The sequence below is a fragment of the Mastigoproctus giganteus genome, chromosome 12 (assembly GCF_048544385.1).
Source record: "Mastigoproctus giganteus isolate SK-2022 chromosome 12, ASM4854438v1, whole genome shotgun sequence".
NCBI lineage: Eukaryota > Metazoa > Arthropoda > Arachnida > Uropygi > Thelyphonidae > Mastigoproctus > Mastigoproctus giganteus.
In genome coordinates, this window is record NC_143586.1 from 84,521,247 (window position 1) to 84,546,468 (window position 25,222).

The 25,222-nt window shown below is 37.5% G+C and overlaps 1 protein-coding gene across 2 annotated transcripts in view; it reads right to left on the bottom strand.

Annotated features, from left to right (window-relative positions):
• The window catches only part of Stt3A (catalytic subunit 3A of the oligosaccharyltransferase complex), a 219,209-nt gene that overhangs the window by 30,965 nt on the left and 163,022 nt on the right, over nt 1-25,222 (bottom strand). For both annotated transcript variants that reach the window (XM_090386700.1, XM_090386701.1), the window contains one exon: nt 13,030-13,112. In XM_090386700.1, coding sequence (XP_090242826.1) covers nt 13,030-13,112 — 83 coding nt within the window. The remainder of the gene's footprint in view (nt 1-13,029; nt 13,113-25,222) is intronic.

A 25,222-nucleotide genomic window follows, 5' to 3' on the forward strand; every position in this document is an offset into this window, starting at 1 on the left:
AATTATGGTTAATCTATTTTTAATGTAAACTACTTAAGTTCTTTAACTGACGTAACTGCACAATTTATGAGCTGAAGAGGTAGGAAAACGTGTAGACAGCAAAAGCAACATAAAATTATTTTAAATAAATAATCATACATTGCACTGCCGAGAAAGCACCCCCCCTCCCTTTCTGGAGGAGTGCTTCTCAGCAGTGAGTAAAAAAAAATATATATATATATATATATATATATATATATATATATATATATATGTAAACATTATATAATCTTGTACATACAAATTATAAGGTGAATGGCCATAATCTATGGTATCAAAGAACAGTTGTTACTATATATTATGGCCATTTAACCTATGGTTTCTTTCTATTTCATTTTCAAATGCAGAAAATATCTTTATAACATGTATTTTTGCATTTTATAGATTAGATATTAAAATAAATTTTAATATGTTGGAATTATTTTGATTTGCATATAAAATAACTGGTTGAGTAAAGCCAAAACTTTTATTACGAAAGTAATCAAAGCCCACTTAAATTTTCATTCATAGAAACTTCAAAATGTGCTCACTTTATTTCATTATAACTAATCACTTTATTTCATTGTAACTAATCATAATGAAATAAAGCCAACTAATAAAGCAAATTAGATAACCATATATATAATTAATGTCTAATGAACCACCCTTGTACATAATGATAAATATAAAACTTTCTACAATAGTTTTAAACTGAAGCAACAGTGTAATTTTTTCTTTTTGATGTTTTTGAAATCTTTCTCTCTCAAAACGCATTTTTAATTTGGAAAATACAAGACGCTGGTTTCTCCTGACTTCAAATTTATATACCCTTTATATTCAGTAGTTGTTCAAGCTCCTGCTCTATAATAATATAGTCAATTACAGCTTTGTTTCTATCATACGCTCTCTCTCTCTCTCTCTCTCTCTCTCTCTCTCTCTCTCTCTCTCTCTCTCTCTCTCTCTCTCTCTCTCTCTCTCTCTCTCTATAATGGCTTTTGGAGCCATTATACTGAAATAATGTGTTTGTAATTAATGGTGTATGGCTTGCAATTATAATTTTCTGCCCTGTTATTTAAATCTATAACCAATACTGTACTTTCCTTATTATTAGTTTTTACTGCTCTTTCTAAGATATCTGAAAGCTCTTTTTTTTTGAGCCTTCACTTGGGCTGGATGCACAGACAATTCATCACCCAACTGTCTGACTTAAAATTTGTCCACATAACTCTACTGGATAACGATTTCCAGCCAATTAAAATTTCTTCCAATCTAGTTCTAAAAGCTCCTGCTACATCTCTCTCATACATCTTGCTTCTGGAATTAATTTATAATTATTATTTATCTCAGCTCTCCCATATTCATCCTAATTCCATTTCTTTTCTGTTTATACTGGTACCTACTGATGGTTGTTCCACCAGTATACTTAGCACTGCATATTCTGGTTCTCTAACAGCATAGTGGGGAACTCGTTGATCTGAGTGACAACACTGGTGGTATGAGTTGTGGCTGCTTTGTCCTGGCTATAAGTTTTGAGCCTATAAATTATCCAATCTGGTCAGCTGTCCCATATTGGTAGACCACCCTAATTTGTTCAATAGGCATTTAGCTGATTCCCTGTTAACAAGTTATACCACAAGAAGGGGTAAAGTGGAGATACTAGTTACTGATTCTCCACAGACTTAGCTTAGAGGAGGATGCTATAACTTAACATCTCATTTGTTTTTAAAAGGTTGTGTGTGTCCTGTGTACATTCATTCTATAATGCAAATCACTAACTGTTTAACCTATGCACTTGGCCTTACATTCTCTGCAAGTAATTAAATAATTAATCCCACTCAAGACAAAATAGTTGCATCACCATTATTAGTTAGGTCCATTAGTGTGCATACTGGGAAAGGTGTGACAACTTATTGTTTAAGGCTTCAATTTTTCCAGAAATTAAAAATGATATAGTTACAACCAATGAAATTGAGTTATCCAATATTATCATCAGTATACTTTAAATTAAACTAAGGGTACCTGTAAATTCTGTCACAGTTTCACAATGCTTAAGTTAAGCTTTTGATGCTATATAGCAGGGTGTATTACTTATCAGTCCACCCTACATCATAATAAATACCAACGGTATAGTTTCAACCAACGTGCTTGTTTAATATAACTAATCATAATGAAATAAAGCCAACTAATAAAGCAAATTAGATAACCATACATCTAATTAATGTCTAAAATAATGGTTACTGAAATTAAAGGACAATATATGTTAGACAAAGACTAACTCAATTTTTAGAAGTCAGTAAATTTTTAATACTAACTGGCTTTTGGCAGAAGAAAGTACAGATAATACTGAATGTTATAGGCAAGTAGCATTTAAGGCAAATAAAACCAAATCCATTTCAGAATAATGATTAACATGTTTGTTGCAGCTTATATTTCATTTTATACGTGCCTTGGAGCACTGGAACAAGTAGGCATTGTGGCACTGCTTTCTAGTAAATGGATTTCACCTGTGAAGAATTATCATTCCATGTAACGGCACATCTGTTGTTTGTAGTGTTCTAATATCAACAGATGCATTTGAATGAGATTCAGAACCTGCATCACTTGAATAGAATTTATTCTAGTATCAAATTACATGTTACAAAGAGCTGATTCAATGCCATCAACTTCAACATAATGTCCATTCTTGTTCCTAATGTCCAAGACTGTAGATACATCATAACTCTTTAGGGTAAAATTTTATAGGAAAACACTTCTGCACAAAATTTTATTAGTAGACACACACTAAGGGAGATGTTTTTTTTTTTCTCACAAACTAAACAATTAAAATTCAGCAAGCATAATCTTCAAAAAATTTATTTTACCTTTACTTATGAAAAATACTAAACTAGATAAACTCATTTCAACATAAGCAAAGAAAAAATACCAAATTAGATAAAATAACTTCAACATAAGCAAAGAACATATGAAACTGTGAACCAAGTATATAGCTTTTACAATGCTCTCTAGACAGTGCAATTGACGATAAGTAATTCTTGTACTGCTTCTACTGGAATAAGCAGCAGCCTGGAAAACAAGATGCAGGGTATTTCAGAGACTGCTGGGAGTCATTGCGGTACAAGTAAACACATGGGTTGTGTTAGGGTAGCTAAGAATAGGAACAGGTGCATGTATACTTGCATGTACACCAATGCTAGGAGTTTGGTAAATAAATTTGATGAATTTGAGGTATTGCTCAAAACATCAAAGGCAAATATTGTTGGGATATCAGAGATGTGGTGTCACACAGATATAAGGAATGCAGAACTGGAATTTGGGGAGTACAATGTGTACAGAAAAGATAGGGGAGGAGGGGTTATGCTATTAGTTAAGAAACACAAAATCCAAGGAAGTGAAGCCAGTCGACATCGCTGGACAGTGCAGTGTCAAGTAAGTTTGGTGTGACATAAGCATTGGGAGATCAAAATAGAGAGTAGGAGTGTGTTATAGGCCTAACAACTCTGATGAGTATAATAAGAAACTGTACAGGGAAATAGAGTGGGCCAGTAAATCAGAGAGTCTTACAATGGGGGATTTTAATTTCCCAGATATTGACTGGAATTTGTGGGTTGGTCACTCACACACTAGCAAGGCTTTTGTGGCTTTATTGGATGATTGTTTTCTACATCAGCATGTTCGAGAAGCAACTAGAGGGAGCAATACTCGTGATCTGATTATCAGTAGTGATTCTTCATGCATTAAGAATCTGCAGATAAAGGAACCACTAGGTGGCAGTGATCACAGTGTGCTGAAGTGGGATTTACTCAAAGAGGTAACTACCATCAGGGGTAAAGGGAAGGGTTTTTGCTTTCTTAAAGGGGACTACGGTGGTATGAGACAGTATTTAAATTCTATACGGTGGGACCAACTGATGATGTTACCAACAGCAAATTCAAAATGTGAGGCATTCGAAGAATTAATCTTGGTAGCTACTAGGCTTTACATACCAACTAAGAAATATTGTTCAAGGTTTAGGCCTAAATGGATGTCAGATGAACTAATGAGACATGTGGCAGAGAAGAAAAATGCATGGGATACATATAAATTAATGGGTGAGATGGAAGCCCATGACAGATAAGCTGGTCTGTAACCAAGTCACAAAGGAGATTAGGCAGGCAAAGGCAGATTATGAGAAATCTTTGGCAAAGGATGCAAAGAAAAACAACAAAGGGTTCTTTACCTATGTAAACTCTAGAAGGAAAGGGATGAATACGATTGGTCCACTGGATATTTGTGGTTCAACTGTTGATGATCCTGCTCAGGTGGCTAACAAACTAAATGAGTATTTTGCATCTACCCATGAGGAGTTATTCACGGAGGGGAATGCCAGATGGGAGTTAAACTCTGACAGTGAGCTAGATGATTTTGTAATAACTGAGAGGAAAGTGGAGGAGAAATTGTTGAAGATAAACATAAAAAAAGGCACCTGGGGTGGATGGGATCTATCCAGTTATATTAAAGGAGGCAGCAAAGGAAGTAAGCAAACCCTTAGCCATAATTATGAGAGCTTCTTTGGACTGCAGATGTGCCCATGGACTGGAGATGTGCAAATGTGACCCTAATTCACAAAGGAGGATCAAAGGGTAACACAAGTAATTATATACCTGTTAGTTTAACTTCTGTTCCAGGGAAATTAATGGAGGCACTGGTTAAAGAAGCACTGCAGGATCATCTAGACAAGACTTCAGTTATAGCTCGGACCCAGCATGGTTTTGTTAAGGGAAAGTCTTGCCTGACCAATTGATACTATGATGTGATCACAAAGGAACTGGATGCAGGGAATAACTTTGATAACTTTGATAAAGGAGTTTCACTAACAGGCATATGCCAGTTAGTGAAACTCCTTTTAGCACTGTTTCCTTATAGTTCCAAAAGGCATGCAAAAAAAACATAAAACATTCCAGTATTTGAGAATCAAAGTGGATGTGTACATTTAAAAAATGCAAAATAAAATTGAAATCCAGAAAAAAAATAGCTTTCCATAAAAAGCAGTTTCTGAAAATCGTCAGGGGAAAAAAAGTGGAAGGTATGGGAATGTTTTTACTGCAGATGAAGCCATGTAATGCCACCATTTGAATGGAGTGTTAACACCAACTGCAGATAACGATAATCCTTGCACAATTTAGAAGCTCCACTGCACTCATTTGTGACCATTGTATTGTGGAGATTTAAGACAGGATTCGTTATTTGTTCACTACTTTTTGAAGAAATTCTCTCAACAGCCCTATAAAATATTGTAAATGCCACTCCGAAGCAGTTTTAGAATCAAGTCCACAATCCCAGTACTCTAACAGCATGTCAACACTTTTTTTTTTGCCGTTATGTTTTTGTACCAAAGCAATTAAAGCTATGAGTATACTGGGTATATATACTATGAATGAAATAACTCAATTTCCTGGGCAAGGTCTATGCAACCCTTGCTGAAGGCTAACTCAGCCAGAGAGGTGAAAAAAAGCTGTGAAGCAAACATCATAGACTAGTAAGAGCGCTGTGACTCAGGGGAGAAATGAAAGGTGGGGGCAATTTTCCATCGATGGAATCTGAACCCAGAACTCTTTCCACATTATAATCACTGGCATGCCTCCATATTCAATAACCTATTGATTTACTAACCTCACGTGTTTCTGAGTAGTAGTTTGTGAACCAAACGTCCAGAAATTCAGAGCAGGTTTTCCCACAGATACAACAGTATAAGAACTGTGTTCCAAAAAATATGCTAATTACTAAAAATGCATAATAACTGGTATAACTATAAGATTTATGTAAGCTGGTCCTCTAGTTGTGGAAGAGAACAGTCGGTGGATTTTTGGCTGCTGTAAAGGGATAAGTATTTTTAATTTTTACCATATTCTTCGTTAATTAACATACTACATTTTTGTTTGTTTGTTATTTGGTTTTTAGGAGCATTAGCAACTAAGGCCATATTGCTCCAGGGATATGCGGTGGTCATTCCCTGACCTTTCCACATCCTCCGTATTTAGTGGTCACGGGCTCTAACCCCAGTCTATTCAAGAAGCGTGTATAACGCACTGCTGCTCCTGCCGACCTGGCTATGGAGGTGCCTATACTACATTGTGTTTTACAGAGATATTAAATATGTTTAGTAGCATTCGTTAGCTTCTTATATTGAGTTTAACTAGCGATTTTTGGAAGTTACGACTCCTGGAGTTGGTGCCAATATTATTGAACTAGCCGCCATATTGTAGTCGATAAGAAATAGCGTAACGTATATATATATCTTGAACTGACAGCGTAAGGTATAAACTAAAACTAGATAAAGCGTAATACGAAGCAGTCAATTAGGAATCAGTTAGCTTATTATAGTATTGTCAATTAATCAAAATATATTATTAATCTTATTAAATTTCATTGTTAATTAAATTGTATTTAAACGGAAATCATGACCCAGACTAGAGCTGTGAAGCAAACATCATAGACTAGTAAGAGCGCTGTGACTCAGGGGAGAAATGAAAGGTGGGGGCAATTTTCCAATGCATCAGTCTCAAAAAATGTGCAATGTGTGAAATGTTTGCTGAACTTCCTAAAACTGGACATGATCTAGCCAAGGAGGATGTCTCTGTGTGTGTGCTAGAATGTGAAGAAATTAGGCACCAATTCAGCGTTCTGATGGGCGTCTATGAGAGCTTGAGGTGTAGGGCAAATGCCCTCGAAGAAATTAATGTGGGGCTCATCAAGCTCTCAGCTGCCCAGCTCAATGGCAGAGCTCACTCCTGTGCATCAGGCAACACAGAGGCAATCTCCAAGGCAGAATGCATTGGTCCCAAAGGAACTAGTTATTGTTGGTGACTCTTGTTAGGAATATACTATTCAAGAAGGTTAGGCGGAACAGGACCAGGGTATGTCTGTTAGGGGCAAAAGTTTATGATGTAAAGCAGATATCATCTTTTAAGGGCACAAAAGGTGATATTGTTGTACACGTTGACAGTAAGAGATGTGCAGATTTACTCTAAAGTACAGGTCAATGTTTAAAAAAAGTTGCAAGTTAGGTTTGAATGTGAAAGTGTCTGCAATTCTGGCCAGACACGATAGGAGGTTGTTGTTGTTTGGTTTTTAGGAGCATTAGCAACTAAGGCCATATTGCTCCGGAATATGCGGTGGTCATTCCCTGACCTTTCCGCATCCTCCATATTTGGTGGTGACGGGCTCGAACCCCGGTCTAATCAAGAAGCGTGTGGTATGCACTGCTGCTCCTTCCCACCTGGCTAAGGAGACGCCACGATAGGAGGGAGCAGTGCTTTTTTTGTGACGGTACGCAATGGTACGGCGTACCGGCACCTTTATTAACAGTGATGTGTGACATTTGGATACAATGCACTTCGAAATTTATAATATTCCGTAAATTTTTTCACATGTTTATCTACTATTCAAATAAGCTTAAAATGATTTAACTAAATTTGCATTTTTTACTGTCTGTTGTTAAGATATTTTCTATATAAAACTGTATAACCATTTTTATAATTCTAAATTACTCAGTCGGACCTCTGTTTAATTATTTTGAATTCCCCCTGGAAGTTACATTTAAAATAGTTTCGGGAGGGAAGAAAGTTTTCATATACCGAATGGATTAGGAGAAAATTAACTTGGTACGGCCTGTTCGCATTTCTGGCCTTCAGGCAATTAGTGCTGCTGCGCGAATTAAGAGAGCTAAAGTGATTATTATTGTATAACTTAGCGGTACCTGGTAAAACCTATCCAACGACCTGTCCCACATACGGAGAAGTCGCGCTGGTCAAGAGTGAGCAGATCAAGGGGTATTCCCATTGGGCTCTGGCCCACCTTCTACTGCAGTGGTGTCTAACCTTTTCCAGTACCGGGGCCATATTCAAAAAAATTCAAAGTTTCTTTAGTGTGTTACATTTTCGATATCTTATTGCATGTAAAAGTAAAATTGAAAATATTCAAAAATTTTATTAAGTACAATACACAATTACATTTACCGAACAAAACATTTAATGAGAAAAATTTTTTGATAATAAAATTTAAAATGCTGTTTTAGTTCATTTAAGAATTTAAGAATTAGAAAGTGATTTTCTTTTACCCGATAAATAATCACCTGTTATTTTGCGGAAGTGTGTTATCCACATTTTCCCGAAAATTTTCCCTATCTCTGTTTACACTTTACTTTACCTGAATATCCGAATGATACCGATATTTTGGACAGTTTCAAAAAAAGAAAAGAAAAAAAATTTAAATTTAAGAACTAGTGACAATACTGATGACGAGAGAAGGAAAACGAGGACATTAAACCTTCTAAACATGAATTGTTCGCATTTGGTGAAAATGACGTTAGAAAATTGTCAATTAGAGTTAAATGCAATTCGTGGATACCTAATTGATAAGGTTTCCGAAGAATTGAAGCATTTGATGAACACTCTGAGTACGATACCAATTTCACCGAGTTAACGTGAACGAGGAGTTTCAGAAATACTGTTTCTTGAAATTGTGGGCCATCCACTGACCTGCTGCGATCCAGCAAAATATGTTGATTTGTGGCTGCTTCGGAAACGTCATTCAGCAACTGATACAAAGAGCAGGAAAAGAAGTCAGCATAGGGTGTCGGATGAGAACTTAATAAAAATTTGGAATATTCTACAAAAACTTTATTATGAAATTATTTTTACTTATTTTACTCACATTTTACTTATTTTTTTATATACTTGAATAATAAATTTATGCTTAATAAACTGTGTTAATATACTTAATTTCTTGTTCTTATTCTAAAAAAAAAAAAAAAAAAAAAAAAATTGCTACTAAAGTAACAATATGGCGGGGGGGGGGGGGATTGAAATTAGAGTACTTTTCACATCCTTTTAATTTTCAATTTTTACCGATAGCAAAGAATGAGTACTGCACCTATTTTTTTTTTACAAAAAAAGAACCGGGAGGGAGTATGTGATGAGAGCCTTGTCGATCAATTCGGCCCTGGAGAGATTGTGCAAGGCTCAAGGGGTAGAATTTTTTTCAGCCTGGTCTGTGCTTGTTGACAGGAGAGATTGCTTCTAAAGGGATGGGGTACACTTAAATAGAAAGGGTGCAAGAATATTTGCTGATGCTATTGAGGCAGTGTTAGGTGGGTTAGCAAACTGCTAGGTTGGGGGGGGGATACACAGACTAAAAGGTTAACAGTGGCTGCAGGCATAGGCAAAAGTAATTCCTGCACTGCTTCTATTAGAATGAGCAGCAGTCAGGAAAGCAAGGCAATGAAGATTTCCAGGAAAATATAGCCAGTTATATTGTCCTGGATACGAAATGGACAATACAGCCATCTATACTGTCCATTTCGTATCATGGCATACTCCACGATACGAAATGCACTCCCATATCATTTGACTGGTAGGGAATTTCACTGTAGACACCATACAGTGTGGATGGTATTCTTCACCACGTCTACAGCGAATTGTTTGTCTCCCAACAGAGCCATGCAGTTTGAATTTCTTCTCATCTGAGAAAATCACTGACTTCCACTGCTCAGGGGTCCATTTGACATGCTTCTTACACCAAATTAATCTGGCCTTTTTCATTTTTTGTGTGAAGAGGGGCTTCTTCTTAGGATGACAGGCTACAAGTCCATTTTTGAAGAGGCATCTTCTGACTGCTTGCTACCACTCCTGTATGTTCTTGCCATTCTCTTTTCAGCTTGGACGAAGAAGAAGCTTTATGATTTTTAAGGCATAAGTGCTTCAAAATGCAGTCCTGTTTTGGCCCAGAGACTCGGTTGCGTCCGGTTCCTTTTTTCCTATCAGCAGAAAAAGTATTCTTGAGTTTGGAAAGAAATCTACTCACTGTCGACTGATTACAAGACACTCTATAAGCAATACGATGGGAAGAATATCCTTTAGCATTAGCATTAGTAGAGGCATATGATGCAAGAAAGCAAGCTTATTCAGCATCAGCCAAAAAAAAAAAAAACCCTCTCCCATTTCACCCCTCCGTTCGTTCGAAATACCTGTCCAGTTGAGCTTTAAATTTGTTTAGGCTATCAACTTCAACAACAAGTGATGGAAGTCGGTTCCACCAACCAACCACCCGCTGGCCAAAGGCAAATTTCCGCACATCTATCCGACATCCGTCCTTCCTCAGTTTGAATTTATGCCCTCTGAGGTGATTATTCTGAGAAAGACGAAGAATCCCATTGGCCTTATACACCTCTATCAGATCGCCTCGCCGGTGCCTTCCTCATGTAAAGCAACAATAGCACTCTTTCTTCGTGGCATCAACTGCACGTAACTTGCCATCCTGACGCAAGTAATAACTGCAACTCTTGCAGAGTGTGCTTACATAGCCGAAAGTAACAGCTGATGCAATATTACGTCATCACCTACATGTGTCAATCTTATCTGATGCAATCTGTAAGAAATATTGCCATATACTTATGTTATTCGGACGATAATTACAATTTAAAGGGGTGATGCACTTTATTTGAACACCAGTGTAAATGTCATTGAGCAAAGCTCGCATTGGTCAGTTGCTTAAATAACACTATATTGTTTAGCAAACAATCGACAAATTTTACGATGATATACAGGGTGATTCACTACCAGTGCGACAAACTTGCAGGAGGTGTAGGGGGCACAAGGACGAATTGGAATCACATAGCATTGCAGGGTCCGAAATGCTTTCATCATGCAGTAGAGGATGTTGAACGGGAGGTCGCGTGAACAGCGATCCCGCTGGAAGTCAGCATTTGCGAATCAGTTCCAGAGGCAGTAGGATGGACGAGTATTCAAATGTTGAACTGGCCGACATGCACCTCGCGTATGGAGCTGCGAACTGTAACGGGCGCGCCGCTCTGCGCTTGTACCAGGAACGTTTCCCGCACAGGCGTGCTCCTCATCATATGATTTTCGCACGTGTGCACAGAAGGTTAAGTGAGACTGGTTGTTTCACGAGAGGTACCATGAATCGAGAGCAAACGACGAGGACGCCAGACAACGAGGAGAATGTCCTACGTCTTGCAGAAGGCAGTACGAGCACTCGAGCGATAGGCCAACGATTGGGTATTTCCAAATCCACTGTATGGAGGATACTGTCAACAAACCAAATGATTCATACCATCTGCAACGCGTCCAAATCATTGGAGCCTGCGGATTATCCACTCTGGAGGACTTTTGCTACTTGGTTTCTTCAACAGAAATGGTTCGCAAATGCTGACTTCCAGTGGGATCGCTGTTCACGCGACCTCCCGTTCAACGTCCTCTACCGCATGACGAAGGCATTTCAGACCCTGCAATGCTATGTGATTCCGATTCGCCTTTGTGCCCCCTACACCCCCTGCAAGTTTGTCGCACTGGTAGTGAATCACCCTGTATATTTGTTTATGTCAGGATTAAGGTTAGAGTGAAGAGTATATATGTATATTTCACGAGTCTTTAAATTAAGTTCACAAATATGAAAAGTTTTTATTTTTAATACGTTTAATTTACAGTCAACATACACATGCAGCCTTCCTAGAGTTAACTGGATCTTCTATTATAAGCTGAGTAATTGTAACTGTTCCAGATATAAGAACATGCCCAAATGACCAATCTCACCCCCTGGACAAACATTCCATGACATTTGTAACCACCAGCATCATGTGAATCCAAAGTCTTACAACGCTCAAAACACTGGGTGCATGTTTGTATCTTAATATCCCTGAACAGCTGACTGATGTCACATGAAGTTATAGTTCCATATTTTGTCTCTTGTATGTTTAATTTGACCAGCAATAATTTTAAAATTCTTTCATAGGCCAGATCCAGTTTGCACCTTGAGCACTCCTGAGTTAAATTATATCAGTACACAAGAATATTTTTTTCATCATGTCACTATAACTTAGCAGTTTTGTGTATGGAATGGTTATTATTGTATGATTTAAATATACTATTTGATTTATATAGAAATAAACAGTTGCAGAAGCTCTTCTAGCTTATGCTTAAATTTGATTAACCCTAGCCCCTTTCTAGAAGTTAAATTGTGTGCCTAACCTAATATAAATGCTTTGTACTTTATATAGCTATCAAAAAGCTGCTTATTTATTATGGAAACAAAATTACTTCAGAAAGATTATCAGTATCAATAAATTTATTAAATTATTCTAAAAAAGAAATCATTTTTATCAACAATATCTCCTATTAGATGAAATGTGCTGGATAGTACATATCACCAAAAATTTACTTTAAATAATGTGCTATATTTACAGTATATGTTAAGTATAGTTTTAAAAATGACTTTGATTTGATGTGATCACCAGAGCAGTAAAGCTCAATATGTTCTATGTTGATATCAATATTTGTAAAATAATAAGAAGAAAGTTTACCTCAATATAATATGTATAATACGGAAGTGTTCTACGTATTATATTGAGGTAAGCTTCTCTTATTATTTTACAAACATTAAGTATAGTATAAAACAATACATAAAAGTTGAAAATATTTCATCCTTACCCATTTCAAAAAGATCTTTACGAAGTCATGGAAAAGTATGTAAGATCAAATAAGAGTTCATAAAGATGTTCATGATATTACAGAAAAACTTTTGACACTGTTCAGTGTCAAAAATTGTAATATTATATGTAGAGAATTACTAATCAACTTCTCCCACTGCATTATCAGCTCTGATGCCCGATTTGAATTTCTGATTTCATGTGCAACAAATTTATACCTTGACATGGACCTAACAGCAAACATCACACCATTGCCATCCTACCTGACTTAGGCACGACTCTTTAAAACACAATTTTTTGATTTGGGCACATCATGAACCACGAACAATGGTTATCATAACTGTAGCATCAGTACTACATCTTGAAACATTTTTTTTTTTTTTTTTTGAATAATTCTCGCATGAATAACTTCCATGTGCCTACTAAATATGAGCCCTTTTCATTGATTTTTTTCCTGTAAATGTACCAGAAAGTAAGCGAATGTAAATTTTAGCCATTTATACTTAGAAATTACTAAGGAAATAACTCACAGCAAAGTAGATACTTGTCACTCCATACAGAATAATAAAGATGTTTGCATCTGTAAGCTTAGAGAAGCAGAAATAAAGTCCAGCTATAAAAAGATAATATAAACAGTATTTAATTTTAAAGCAATTACACTGTTTATGACATCAACAACACTATATTCACTAATATAGTGTTATTATTATATATTATATTAATGAATATATTAATATTCATTAATAAACCAGTTATCAAGGCATCCTGAGAGAATGAATAATAATCAATTTAAAAGATAACACAATTTTTAACACACAGTACACATATACAGCCAGTCCTCGACTTACGTAAGGGTTGCATTCCGTGGAACTTTACGTAAGTAGGAATTTTACGTGTCGGAATTTCCCTAAATGTGTATGCAGCACTCGCAAATTGAAGCAAAAAAGAAACGTTCAACGAACATGTAAATAGAATTATTTATTCAATTTTTTTATCTCACGTGCAGGAAAAATTACAATAGTGTATAAAATTACAAAAATTTCAAAATTATAAAATTACAAAAAGAGAGGAGATTGGCATAACGTCAGCAAGTTTTACCTTTCAAGCATCGTTGCCAGAATTCTCTCCAGCTGATAAGCACACTGCTGCAGAAGTTGAAGGCTGTGGAGATTTAGGTTTTTTCCCCAACATATCACAAAATATTTCTGCTGCTGCAGAATCGACACAGGCAACTTCACTGCATTTAATATTTTGGAAACCAACGCGCACTGCTTGTACCTATTAAACCACCTGTTGCTTGCCATGAACTTGACTTAGGGTTCACCATACTTATCCTTAATATCTTCATAAATACTTCTTGCTTTTGTTTGAATGGCCTTTGGACTCAGGAGCACTTGCTTCTGAATCTGATTTTCCATCCATATTATTAATAGCTTTTCCATTTTCGATATAGCACCTGAACACTGTTTTGTGATCACTATTGATCTTAAATGCATTGATCCTTTAAAGTGCTCTTTTTATATGTGCACTGTCCCTTAAAATAGTATTCACTGTTGAAGCAGTGAGACCTATGCAATAGATGAAAAAGTTTGTCCTGCTTTGTACTTCTTAATAATTTTCATCTTCATTTCTAAATCAATTTTGTCTCGTTCTTAGCACTGCCACTACTTGCACTTTCCACTGGTCACTTTCATTCATCATTGTAATAAGTAAATAGGAATGAACAGAAGATTTTGAAAATTTATGTTTTTTATATAATTGAAGATTTCAGTGAAGGGGAACACATTTCACCATAATACCATAACATAAAAACCCACACAATTCCAGTTATTGGTATATCGCAAATGCAACAGGATCAAGTTTACTACCTGTTTATAATAGATTGCGCTAACAGAAAAGCCCAATAAATCGGAAAGTGCAAATTGTTTTTAGTTTTATGGTAGTGACCCCAGAAATGTGTTTTAGAAAAATATCAACAAAGCCATTCAAAATTGATTCTTATAATGGAACATATTATAACAATGAAAGTGTAGTGCAATTTCCATTATAAAAATTATTTTTAGAGAGATAAATAGCTTAGTTATATAGCGAAAATTTCAACTTCCGAGGTCTTGGAATGAATTAGCAAAAAAAAAAAAAAAAAGTGTTATTGTGTTCACATTACAATATTTTCAAGATACCTCCATTTATTCCTGCGGGATGCAAAATATGTTTCCATGATTTTTTAAAGTTTGCACTGGCCGGAAAAAAACTTACATAAAGTCGAATTTCCGTAAGTCAAGTATTATGTAAGCCGGGGAGTGGTTGTACCTTTTACATCCAAAAGCTTTTGGAGGAAGGGGGAGAATTTTTTACCAGCACGGAACTGTATTTGTAGATAGAAGGATCTATTTTGTACAGATGAGATACATTTGAATAAAGTTGGTGCAATAGTTTTTGTCCAAGTCATCCTTAAGAGTACAGGGAACCTGATAATTAGAGGGACAATGACAATAGAGATATGCATTTATCTGATGTATATCTCTATTGTAATACTTATACACATCTCAAGAAAACTTCTTTGTTCCTACAAAAGCCAATATTTGGCAAGAATGCTGAAGGTAGCAATGTTTCAAATGAACAGAAGGCTAATGCTAAGAAAATAAGATTAAATATCTTCAAGAAGCATGCTAGAGTAGTAAACTATACAGGAACACTTAGTCTTAACTGTGTCTACAATAATGTTAGGAGTACTGTCAATAAAATAAAGTAAATTTGAACTCTTGGTTAGGACAAATAAAGTGACATAATGGTGGCGAAGAAAACACCTTGTCACCCAGAAATGGAGGGGGGGGTAACGAGTATCCCTGTGGCATATAAAATGTATTTAGAAAGGAGATAAACGGGTTGGGGGGTCATACTTCTCATCAAAAGCAGCTTGAGCACAATGAAATGCAATGGACAATAGACCTATCTTGCAGACCAGAAGATTGTGGTGAGTATGAGAACTACATGCAGATGGAATAAGTAAGCAAGTGTGAATGTTATACGATTTGAATTTACCCCTTATTGATTTGAGCAAGTGGGAGAAAACTCACCACAAGGAAAAATAAATTTTTAAGCAACTATTATTTACAGCAACATGCTAAACAGAATACTAGGGGTAAGAATATTCTAAATCTGATCATTACCCATGAACCAGATGACATCACAGAGCTCACAATACAGGAATCAGCATGAAAGGATCATGGAGTCCTTAGCTGGAAGATGGGAGAAAAAACAGGGGGGGGAGTTTTTAAAGGTAAGGGCATGGGGTTTAATTTCAGGAAAGGGGGACTATGACAGTTTAAGATGCCACTTGAGCCCTAGCAGCTAGGCAGATAGCACAGGGAAGCTGAATAAAACAGAATTGTTTGTTTGTTATCTGGTTTTTAGGAGCATTGGCAACTAAGGCCATATTGCTCTTGGAATATGCGGTGGTCATTCCCCAAAAACTTTCCACATCCTCCATATTTGGTGGTCACAGGCTCGAACCCCAGTCTAATCAAGAAGTGCGTGCTATGCACTGTTGCTCCTGCTCACCTGGCTATGGAGGTGCCACACCAACAGAATTATGGAACATCTTGAACGCATTAGCCACAGAAGACAAAAATGCAGCACACATTCCATAAAGAAACTATAACATGAGGATGATAATGAGATGGAGGAATTTAGAACTAGCCAGTAAAATGTAAAAGAAAAAGATGGCATGGGACAGTTACAAAATGATGAAAGTACCGAAGTCTAAAATGGTTACAAGTTCATCTGTAATAGTAGCACAGAAAGGATAAGGTTGGCAAAGGTGGAGTATGAGAAAACTGGTCCTTGAGGTAGTCACAGACATTCTCTCTGATATGACAGACAAGCTGTACTTGCTATCCAGGAGTCTAAAACGCTGATGGCACTGATATTCAGGTGACATTCAAGTCAGGTGGACCCAATTTCGGTGAAGTCTGGACGGTCTGTGACAGCCAAATCCTCTGCTTGCACCTTCATGATGGTGAGACTGTTAATAATACTGGGAATAACCTCCATGCACAAACACATTGTGGGTGACCACCCAGTATGAACCAATGTAAGCAGGGGGGGGGGGCAAGGTATGGCACCCACACCACATGGAGGAATGCCCACCTTCCGGATCAGCTAGTGTATAATCTTGATACCTCTACTCTGCCAGATAGTGACTGCAGGGAGTCCGAGTAGTGTGTATGCGAGAGGCATTGTCGAGGCCACGTTGTGTCAAGGATCTGGGTATATTCTTACCATGTGAATGCCTTATCCAAAAATTTCATTACTTTATACAGCAACTTTTTCTTACTATTGAATACACCATGAATTGTCAAACTAATAGAGTAAGCTTATCTGCGAAAAGATCTAAACCTCCCAAACACTTCCTAGTTCATTTCACAAATATACGTGGTCTCAATTCTAATCTCAATAATGTCCATTTCCACTTGCAGTCTGCCAAACCCCATGTACTACTTCTGACAGAATCTCAGTTATCGGTTGATTCAACTACTACTCATCTCAGTTGTCCAAATTATTCGCTGAATGATTCCTTTCACTTTAAAGGTGGTACTTATGCATATGTTTGTTCCAATATTCCCTGTCAGAGACTTGGCAATTTGGAATCTCCTCTCTTTGATCTTCTCTGTCTTAAAATCTCTCTACCTCATTCTTTCAAATTCATCTGTTGTCTCTACCATTCTCCCAACTCCACTAATCACTTGGAGCTCTTTGACTTTCTCCAGTCCAACTTTCCTAACAGTGAGGTAATTTTCCTTGGTGATTTTAATGTTCACAACTCCAGCTGGCTTCTGTTTTCTAGTCACACCGACCAAGCTGGACGAGATGCTGAGGCTTTTGCAATTACTAATGACCTTGCACAGATTGTTCATTTACCTACAAGGATACCGGACAATCCTAACCATACAGCCAACACACTTGATCTTTTTCTCACAAACAACCCTTCTAAGTACACGGTTGAAGTGAGTGGTCCTTTAGGTACCTCAGATCACAAATTGGAGATTCTCTTCTCCAATGGAGCCTTTATCTCATGGCTATTCCCAACCTCATATTGTGTGGCATTACAAGAATGCAAAATGGGATGACCTGTGAGATTTCTTTTCTTATTTTCCTTGGTCAGATTACTGTTTCAAAACTTCTGATATCAATATTTGCTCAGATCGTATCAGTGAAATTATTCTTGTAGGAATGGAATCCTTTATTCCACACTCGACTTTAAAATCTCGTCCTTCATCTAAACCTTGGTTTTCCAATAAATGTGCTAAGGCTGTTCAATAGAAGAACGTTGCATATCGTAATTGGCTTGTTTCCAATTCTTGAGTTTCATTTTCTGCTTACACCAAAGCTTGCAACAATTGTAAAGCAGTTATTAATCAGTCCAAACTAGATTTTGAAAAGACTAAAAGTAGAAAACTTACTTCTTGCCCTAATGGTAGCTGAGCATTCTGGTCTCTCGCCAAAGCTTGGCCGCAACTTTTGCCCATCTCTGCTCGCACCTCTGTCAAAACCGATGGTTCTGTTGTCACTTCAGCCAAGGATAAAGCTGACCCTAGCATCCCATTTTTCTTCCAACTTGTGTATTAATTATCTTGGTAAAACACCTCCCACCGTTCCCAACACGCTCTATTCAATGCCTCCTGTGGTCTTCCGTCAAAAGGATGTCAGAAGGATTTTGACGAATCTTGATGCTAAGAAAGCTCCAGGTCCTGATGGTATTTCTCCACTTGTTCTCAAAACCTGTGTTCCTAAACTTACTCCTGTTTTTTGCCGCCTTTTTTCACTTTCTTATACCAAAGGTGTTTTTCCTTCTGCTTGGAAATTTGCTCATATCCAGCCAGTTCCTAAAAAGGGTGACAAATCCCTCCCACCCAGTTATCGTCAAATTGCAATTGCTTCTACACTTAAACCATCTAGAAACCACCTGGAAACCTTCCATCTGATCAATTATCGCCAGTATGGATTCCATCAGTGTCAATCCCCTGGTGATATTCTGGCTTATGTTACCCATTTATGGACAAATTCAATGGAAAAGTTTGGTGAAACACAAGCAGTTGCTCTTGAGATCTCAAAGGCTTTCGATCATGTTTGGCATAAAGGTCTTCTAAACAAGCTTACATCTTATGGTTTTCCAACTGTCTTTTGTAATTGGTTATCCAGTTTTCTCTCTGATCGCTCACTGAGAGTGATAGTAGATCGCTCTCTGGTTTCTAACTTCTCCACTAATGTTGGTTTCCCCAAGGTTCAGTTCTTTCCCCCACTGTTTTCCTCTTGTATATTAATGACCTTCTTCCATTGACTGGAAATCAATTTTGCTAATGATAGCACATTGCATTCCACTTTCCATTTTGAGAACCCTTGCCCTGCTCAATCAGCTTCAGCTTCTCGAATACCCGCTACCAATTCCTTAAATGCCGATCTCCAGGTAATTCTCTAGTGGGGCAAAGACAACTTAATTGATTTCAACCCTTATAAAACTCAGTCTTGTCTTATATCTCGCAAAAAGGATTCTTCTGCTCCTATGCTTATCTTTGGCGACACTCCGATTTCTAGGCTAAATGATATATCTCTTTTGGGGATTACTCTGACTTCTAATCTCTCTTGGCACAAGCACATTACAAATATTGCTTCCTCTGCATCTAAAAAACTTGGTTTTCTCTTTTGTTCTCGGCATTACTTTTCTTCCAAACAGCTGTTCACTCTGTACAAATCGCAAACCCGCTCTCCCATGGAATATTGTTCCCACATCTGGGGCAGTGCCCCAAAACCTCTCTCAGGCTTCTAGATTCCATTCAGAAGAGGGTGGTTTGGTTAATTAATGACTCCTCTCCAACAGACTCTCTCCACTCACAGTCTCATAGACGTACTGTTTCTGCTGCATGCCTTTTCTACAGATACTTCCATGGACACTGTTCTTCTGAACTGGCTTCTATAATTCAGACTCTCTCTTTCAAAAGAGTCTGAACATGTGCTGCCACTAGCCAACATCCATTTACTGTCCAACTTCAAACTCACAGAACCAACTTTTCATCTTCCTCACTTATTCATTAAACTGCCATTTTCTGGAACAACCTTCCTACATACGTATTTCCTGAAAATTACAGTCTACAGAAGTTCGAGTCTAATGTCAACAAATATTTTCTTTCACCTTCTCAACCTCCAACCCAAGCATGGTACTAAGTACCATAGGTTCTAATACCTCTCGTGTTTGGGGTTTTCATAAAAAAAAAAAAAAAAAAAAAAAAAATAGAAAACACTAAAAGAGCAAAAGAACTGGGACAAGGGGTTTTTCACTTATGTGAATAATAAAGAAGAGAGGAAAGAGAATCAGACTGGATTTTTGCAAATGGGTGTGAGAAAGTCTTAGATAACTCAGCTGATGAATTGATAAAGACAATAAAGAGTGTAATATACAACACAGGAAAGTGTTGTTTTTAAAGAAAAATAACATTTAACAATCCTGGTTACTATTTTTACACACTCACGAGCAGGAGTTACGAAATAAGTTCAACATTGTCTATTTGGATTTTAGCAAAGTATTTGACTCAGTCCCTCATGAGAAGTTACTATATAAGCCGAAACATTGTGGGATCATGTGCAAGATTCTAAGACAGATTTCATGGCAGATGCAGGGCAAGAGGCAGAGGGTTGTGATAAATGGTTATTCTTCAATTGGTCTAGATTTAGAAGTGGGGTCCCACAAGGACCAAATCTGTGACCACTGTTACTTCTGATTTTTGGAAATGATACTGACAGAGAGAGAGATGTCAAAATTTGTAGATAATGTGAAGATTGCATCAAACAGTGCTCCTTCAGGATAGCTTGATTAAAGTATCAGCTATGTTTCAATGCAGCAAAATGAAAGGTCTTATACTTGTGAAATGGCAACTCAAAAATGAATTATACACTTGCTGGGGTTGAATTAAAAACTGGGAAAGAAGAAATGGATTCGAGAGTTATGATACAGTCAGACATGTTCTCCAAGCAGTGCAGACAGGTGGCAAGAAAGACTCATGGTGTCCTACTGATGATTTATTCAACATCTCAGAGAGAGAGAGAGAGAGAGAGAGAGAGAGAGAGAGAGAGAGAGAGAGAGAGAGAGAGAGAGAGAGAGAGAGAGAGAGAGAGAGAGAGAGATCTTAATCCCACTGTATAAGGTGATTTTGGGACAGCACCTAAAAAACAGAGCTTCTTGAAGGGGTCCAGACAGCAGCCTGCTTGTATGAGGAAGGGACCTGTGAAGGCTATGAGAGGAGATAGTAAAATGAATGAAGCAACACTTTCACTTTTATAAATGGTTCCAGAACAAGAGCCATAAATTCAAATTATGGAGAAAAAGATTTAGACTCAATTGTAGGAAGTTTTCTTTTAGCCAGAGAGTTGTTAATTGCAGTTACCTGCAAGGATAGTTGAGGCTGATAGCTTGGGGAAATTCAAATGTTAACGTATGTGTTTCTGTCCTCACCATGTGAGAAGGGAAACACAGTTCCTTTTTTTATATACAAGGTTGTTAAAATTAAAGTATCCTTATGTAGGGGGCTCTGGAGTGAGTTTAAGACTCGTACTGAAGAGAAATTTGGACAAGTACAATGAAGAATGCGCTCGCCATTTATTTGGGGGAAAAAAAAAAGTTACAAAATTTGTCACTATATGGTGCTGCTGTGGCAATACAAATCACTTGAATAGTGCTACAATTGTTCAATGTGTCCTCCATTTTGGCCAACAACAGTTTCCATTCGAAGAACAGCATTTTCTACAGCAGAATGTAACATGTCAACTGGTATAGCCAGCACATGACGTCTAAGGCTCGTACTTCAGATCTGCCAGAGTTTGACATCCTTCCTGATACACCTTGTCCTTCAAAAAAACCCCACAACCAGAAGTCGTATGGGGCGAGGTCTGGTGATCGAGGTGGGCAAGATGTCTTGAAACAATGGCTGATGACTCGTTCGTTTGTAAAGTGTTGCCTTAGCAATCTTTGGACACAACGGTGGATGTGGGGTGGCACACCATCTTGCATGAATATGGTATCCTGAAGGCACCCACGTTGTTGCAGCTCTTGTATTGCGAAATTTGCCAACACTTCATAATATCGCTGTCCAGTGACAGAACAGGTGCGGGGGTCCAGTCGGTGTCACCTGTTCAAAAAAATATGGCCCAATCATGAATGTGGCCGTAAATCCATACCACACTGTCACTTCTGGAGAATATAACGGGACCTCTTGGATAACTCAAGGGTTTTCTGTTGCCCAAATGCGAGTTGTGCATATTCACTTGTCCATTTAAGCAGAAGTGGGCTTCCTCACTCCAAAGGATGTTCTATGGCCAAGTGATATCCACTGTCATTTGTGCCAGAAACTGAACTGCATATGTGAAACGAATATCTCCATCACCATGCTTTAGCTGCTGTAGCATTTGCATCTTGTAAGGATAGTACCGCAACACCTGACGCATTACTAGCCTTACAGTGGAATATGGCAAGTCCACTTCATGAGAAACAGCTGTCACACTTGCGCTACCACGTGGAGCACAAGTGTGCCAGCTGCGCTACCACATGGAGATTGACTTGATAAATCCACGACAGCCATAGCCACATCTTCAACATGAGAAGTCCACTCGTTTTCGACCTCTGTCCTGTCGCTTCAAATTTTGCAATCATTTTGCAGACAACACAAACAGTCATAGGTCCACACTGTGTGTGCTTCTGCCGCAGGAATTCTCTAATAGCCGCAGCTGCATTGTTGCTGTTCTGATAGTACATCTTCACTAATAGTGCCTTTTCCTGCAACGTTGTTGGCATTGCTGCTGTAGTGCAGACAAACATCTACTTTATGATTTTGAAGAGACTGCTTTGCTTTTATATAGTACAGTAGAGCTGAGTAGTGGCGCTGTGGCAATAACTTACGATTATGCAAATAACGTAACTAAGATAGTTACGCGCCATATATTGACAAATTTTGTAACTAATTATTTTTTTTTCAATTAATGGCGAGTGCATTCTTTATTGTACCTGTCGTCCAAATTTCTCTTCAGTATGAGCCTTATATAATACAGCTAATATTAATATTAAGATATAAGTAAATTTGAAATCCCCCAAAAAACGATTAAAAAACATAACAGAAAGCATTAGCAAGGACACATGATGCAAGAAAGCAAGCTTATATAGTATCATGCAAAAAAAAAAAAAAAAAACACAGACCCTTCTCATTTCACTCATCCACTTACTTCAAATGTTTGTCTAGTTCTGCCTTGAATCTATTTAGGCTATCAACTTCCATGACAGATGGAAGTTTGTTCCAGCAATCAACCACCCACTGGCTAAAGGCAAACTTCTGCACATCAATCCTACAACTCTTTCCTAAATTTGAATTTATGCCCTCTCAGGCGATTATTCTGAGCAAGAGGAAGAACCCCATCAGCATTGAGCATGCTCAAACAATTCAAGGCTTTATAGTCCTCAATCAGATCACCTTGCAGGTGCCTAGTGTCCAGACACTGCAATTTGTAAAACTTAAGCCTTTCTTCATAAGAGCAACCCTTTGTTCCATTCACTAATCTTGTTGCCCTTCTCTGTACTCGTTCCAACAGCTCTATATCCTTCTTAAAATGAGGCTTCCAGACCTGTATACAGTACTCAAGGTGTGGCCTGACCATTGCCTTATACAAAGGGATAATCACCTCCTTATCCCTGCTAGAAAAATTCCTGTATATCATTGACAAGACACCATGAGCTACTCTTGGACCGTCTGCACTGCTCAGAAAACTTCATATCTGCCTGCACAATTACCCCCAGGTCCTTTTCACTCTCTACCACTGTCAGTGTAGTATCACACAGTTGATATGTTACTCTGGGGTTACTGCTTCCAATATGCAGTACTTTACTTTTGTCAACGTTAAACTTCAGTTGCCACCTCTCAGTCCATCTGCTCAACTTTTCTAGATCCTGTTGCAGCAGCATACTACCATTAACAACCCTGCCAACCTTTGTATCATCTGCAAACTTGGACATTAAGCCTGATATACCATCATCAATATCATTAATGAATGTTATTAGTGGAGTCCCCCAAGGTTCAGTGTTGGTCCATTGTTGTTCTCTGTATTCACATGGAAAAGACTACCACTCTGTCTTCTCTCACTCAACCATCCCTTTATCCATAGCAGCAATTTGCCTCCAATGCCACACTGCTCCAATATTTGTTCAGCAGTCTTCCATGTGCAACAGTATCAAAACCTTACTAAGATCCAGATATATGATATCAAAATTATTCTTTGTATCCAGTTCCTTTGTGACTACATCATAGTATCCAATCAAATTAGTCACGTAAGTCTTCCCCTTAACAACCCCATGCTGTGACCGAGCTATAACTGAAGTCTTGTCATGGTGATCCTGCAATGCTTCTTTAACCAGTGCTTCCATTAATTTCCCTGGAACAGAAGTTAAACTCACAGGTCTCTAATTACCTGTGTCTCCCCTTTATCCTCCTTTTTGGATTGGGGTCACATTTGCACATCTCCAGTCCATGGGTACCTCCCCTGAGTCCAGGGAAGCTCTGATAATTATGGCTAAGAGTTTGCTTACTTCCTTTGCTGCCTCCTTTAATATAACTGGATAGATTCCATCCACCCCAGGTGCCTTTCTTATGTTTATCTTCAACAATTTCTCTTCCACTTTACTCTCAGTTATTACAAGATTATCTAGCTTACTGCTGGAGTTTAATACACCTCTGGCATTCCCCTCCCTGAATAACTCCTCATGTGTGAATGTAGATGCAAAATATTCATTTATTTTGTTAGCTACCTGAGCAGAATCATCAACAGTTGAACCATCGATATCAAGTGGACCAATCTGGTTCATTCCCTTCCTTCTAGAATTTTCCTAAGTAAAGAACTCTTTGCATCCTTTGCCAAAGATTTCTTGTAATCTGCCTTTACCTGCCTAACCTCCTCTGTGACTTGGTATAAAAAGCCTAGTAGCTTCCGAGATTAATTCTTTGAATGCTTTCCATTTTGAATTTGCTGTTGGTAACATCATCAGTTGGTCCCACCATATAGAATTTAAATACTGTCTCAGACCAAGAAGAGAAGAGACTGACAAAAAATTTTTTAAAACTTTTTCTTGTTCCAACAAAAACATGTTTGTTGGAACAAGAAAGTATCAGATATCTATACGAAAAAAGATTAGAAGAGAAAATTAAACCTAGCACAAATGACATAGAAAAAGATAGGCAAAATATAAAAGAAGCAATATTGGTAGCAGCAGAAGAAAGCATTCGATATAAATCTTTAAAGAAAAAGAATTGGCTGAGGAGCTGGAATGAAGATTTTCAAAATATCATAGAAAAGGAAAAACAAGCATATAAAGTACATTTAAAAAGTAGAAGTGTGGATGACTACATAAATTATAAAAAATCAAGAGCAGAAGTTCAAAAACTATTATGAACCATAAAAAGGCAAGATTGGAATAAATTTGTTAAATCTTTAGAATATGATATAACTATTAACAAAGAATGGGATTCAAGATATTTAAAAAATTACTAATGGAAGAAAATGACAAATCGAGGATTAATTTGATTAAAGGAGAAACATGGAGGATATAATTAGCTCACTGTGGAACTCAGAAAAAAATAGATAGAAGGGATATCTCTCCAGAATAGGAAATCGAGGAAACTATGGATGCAATAA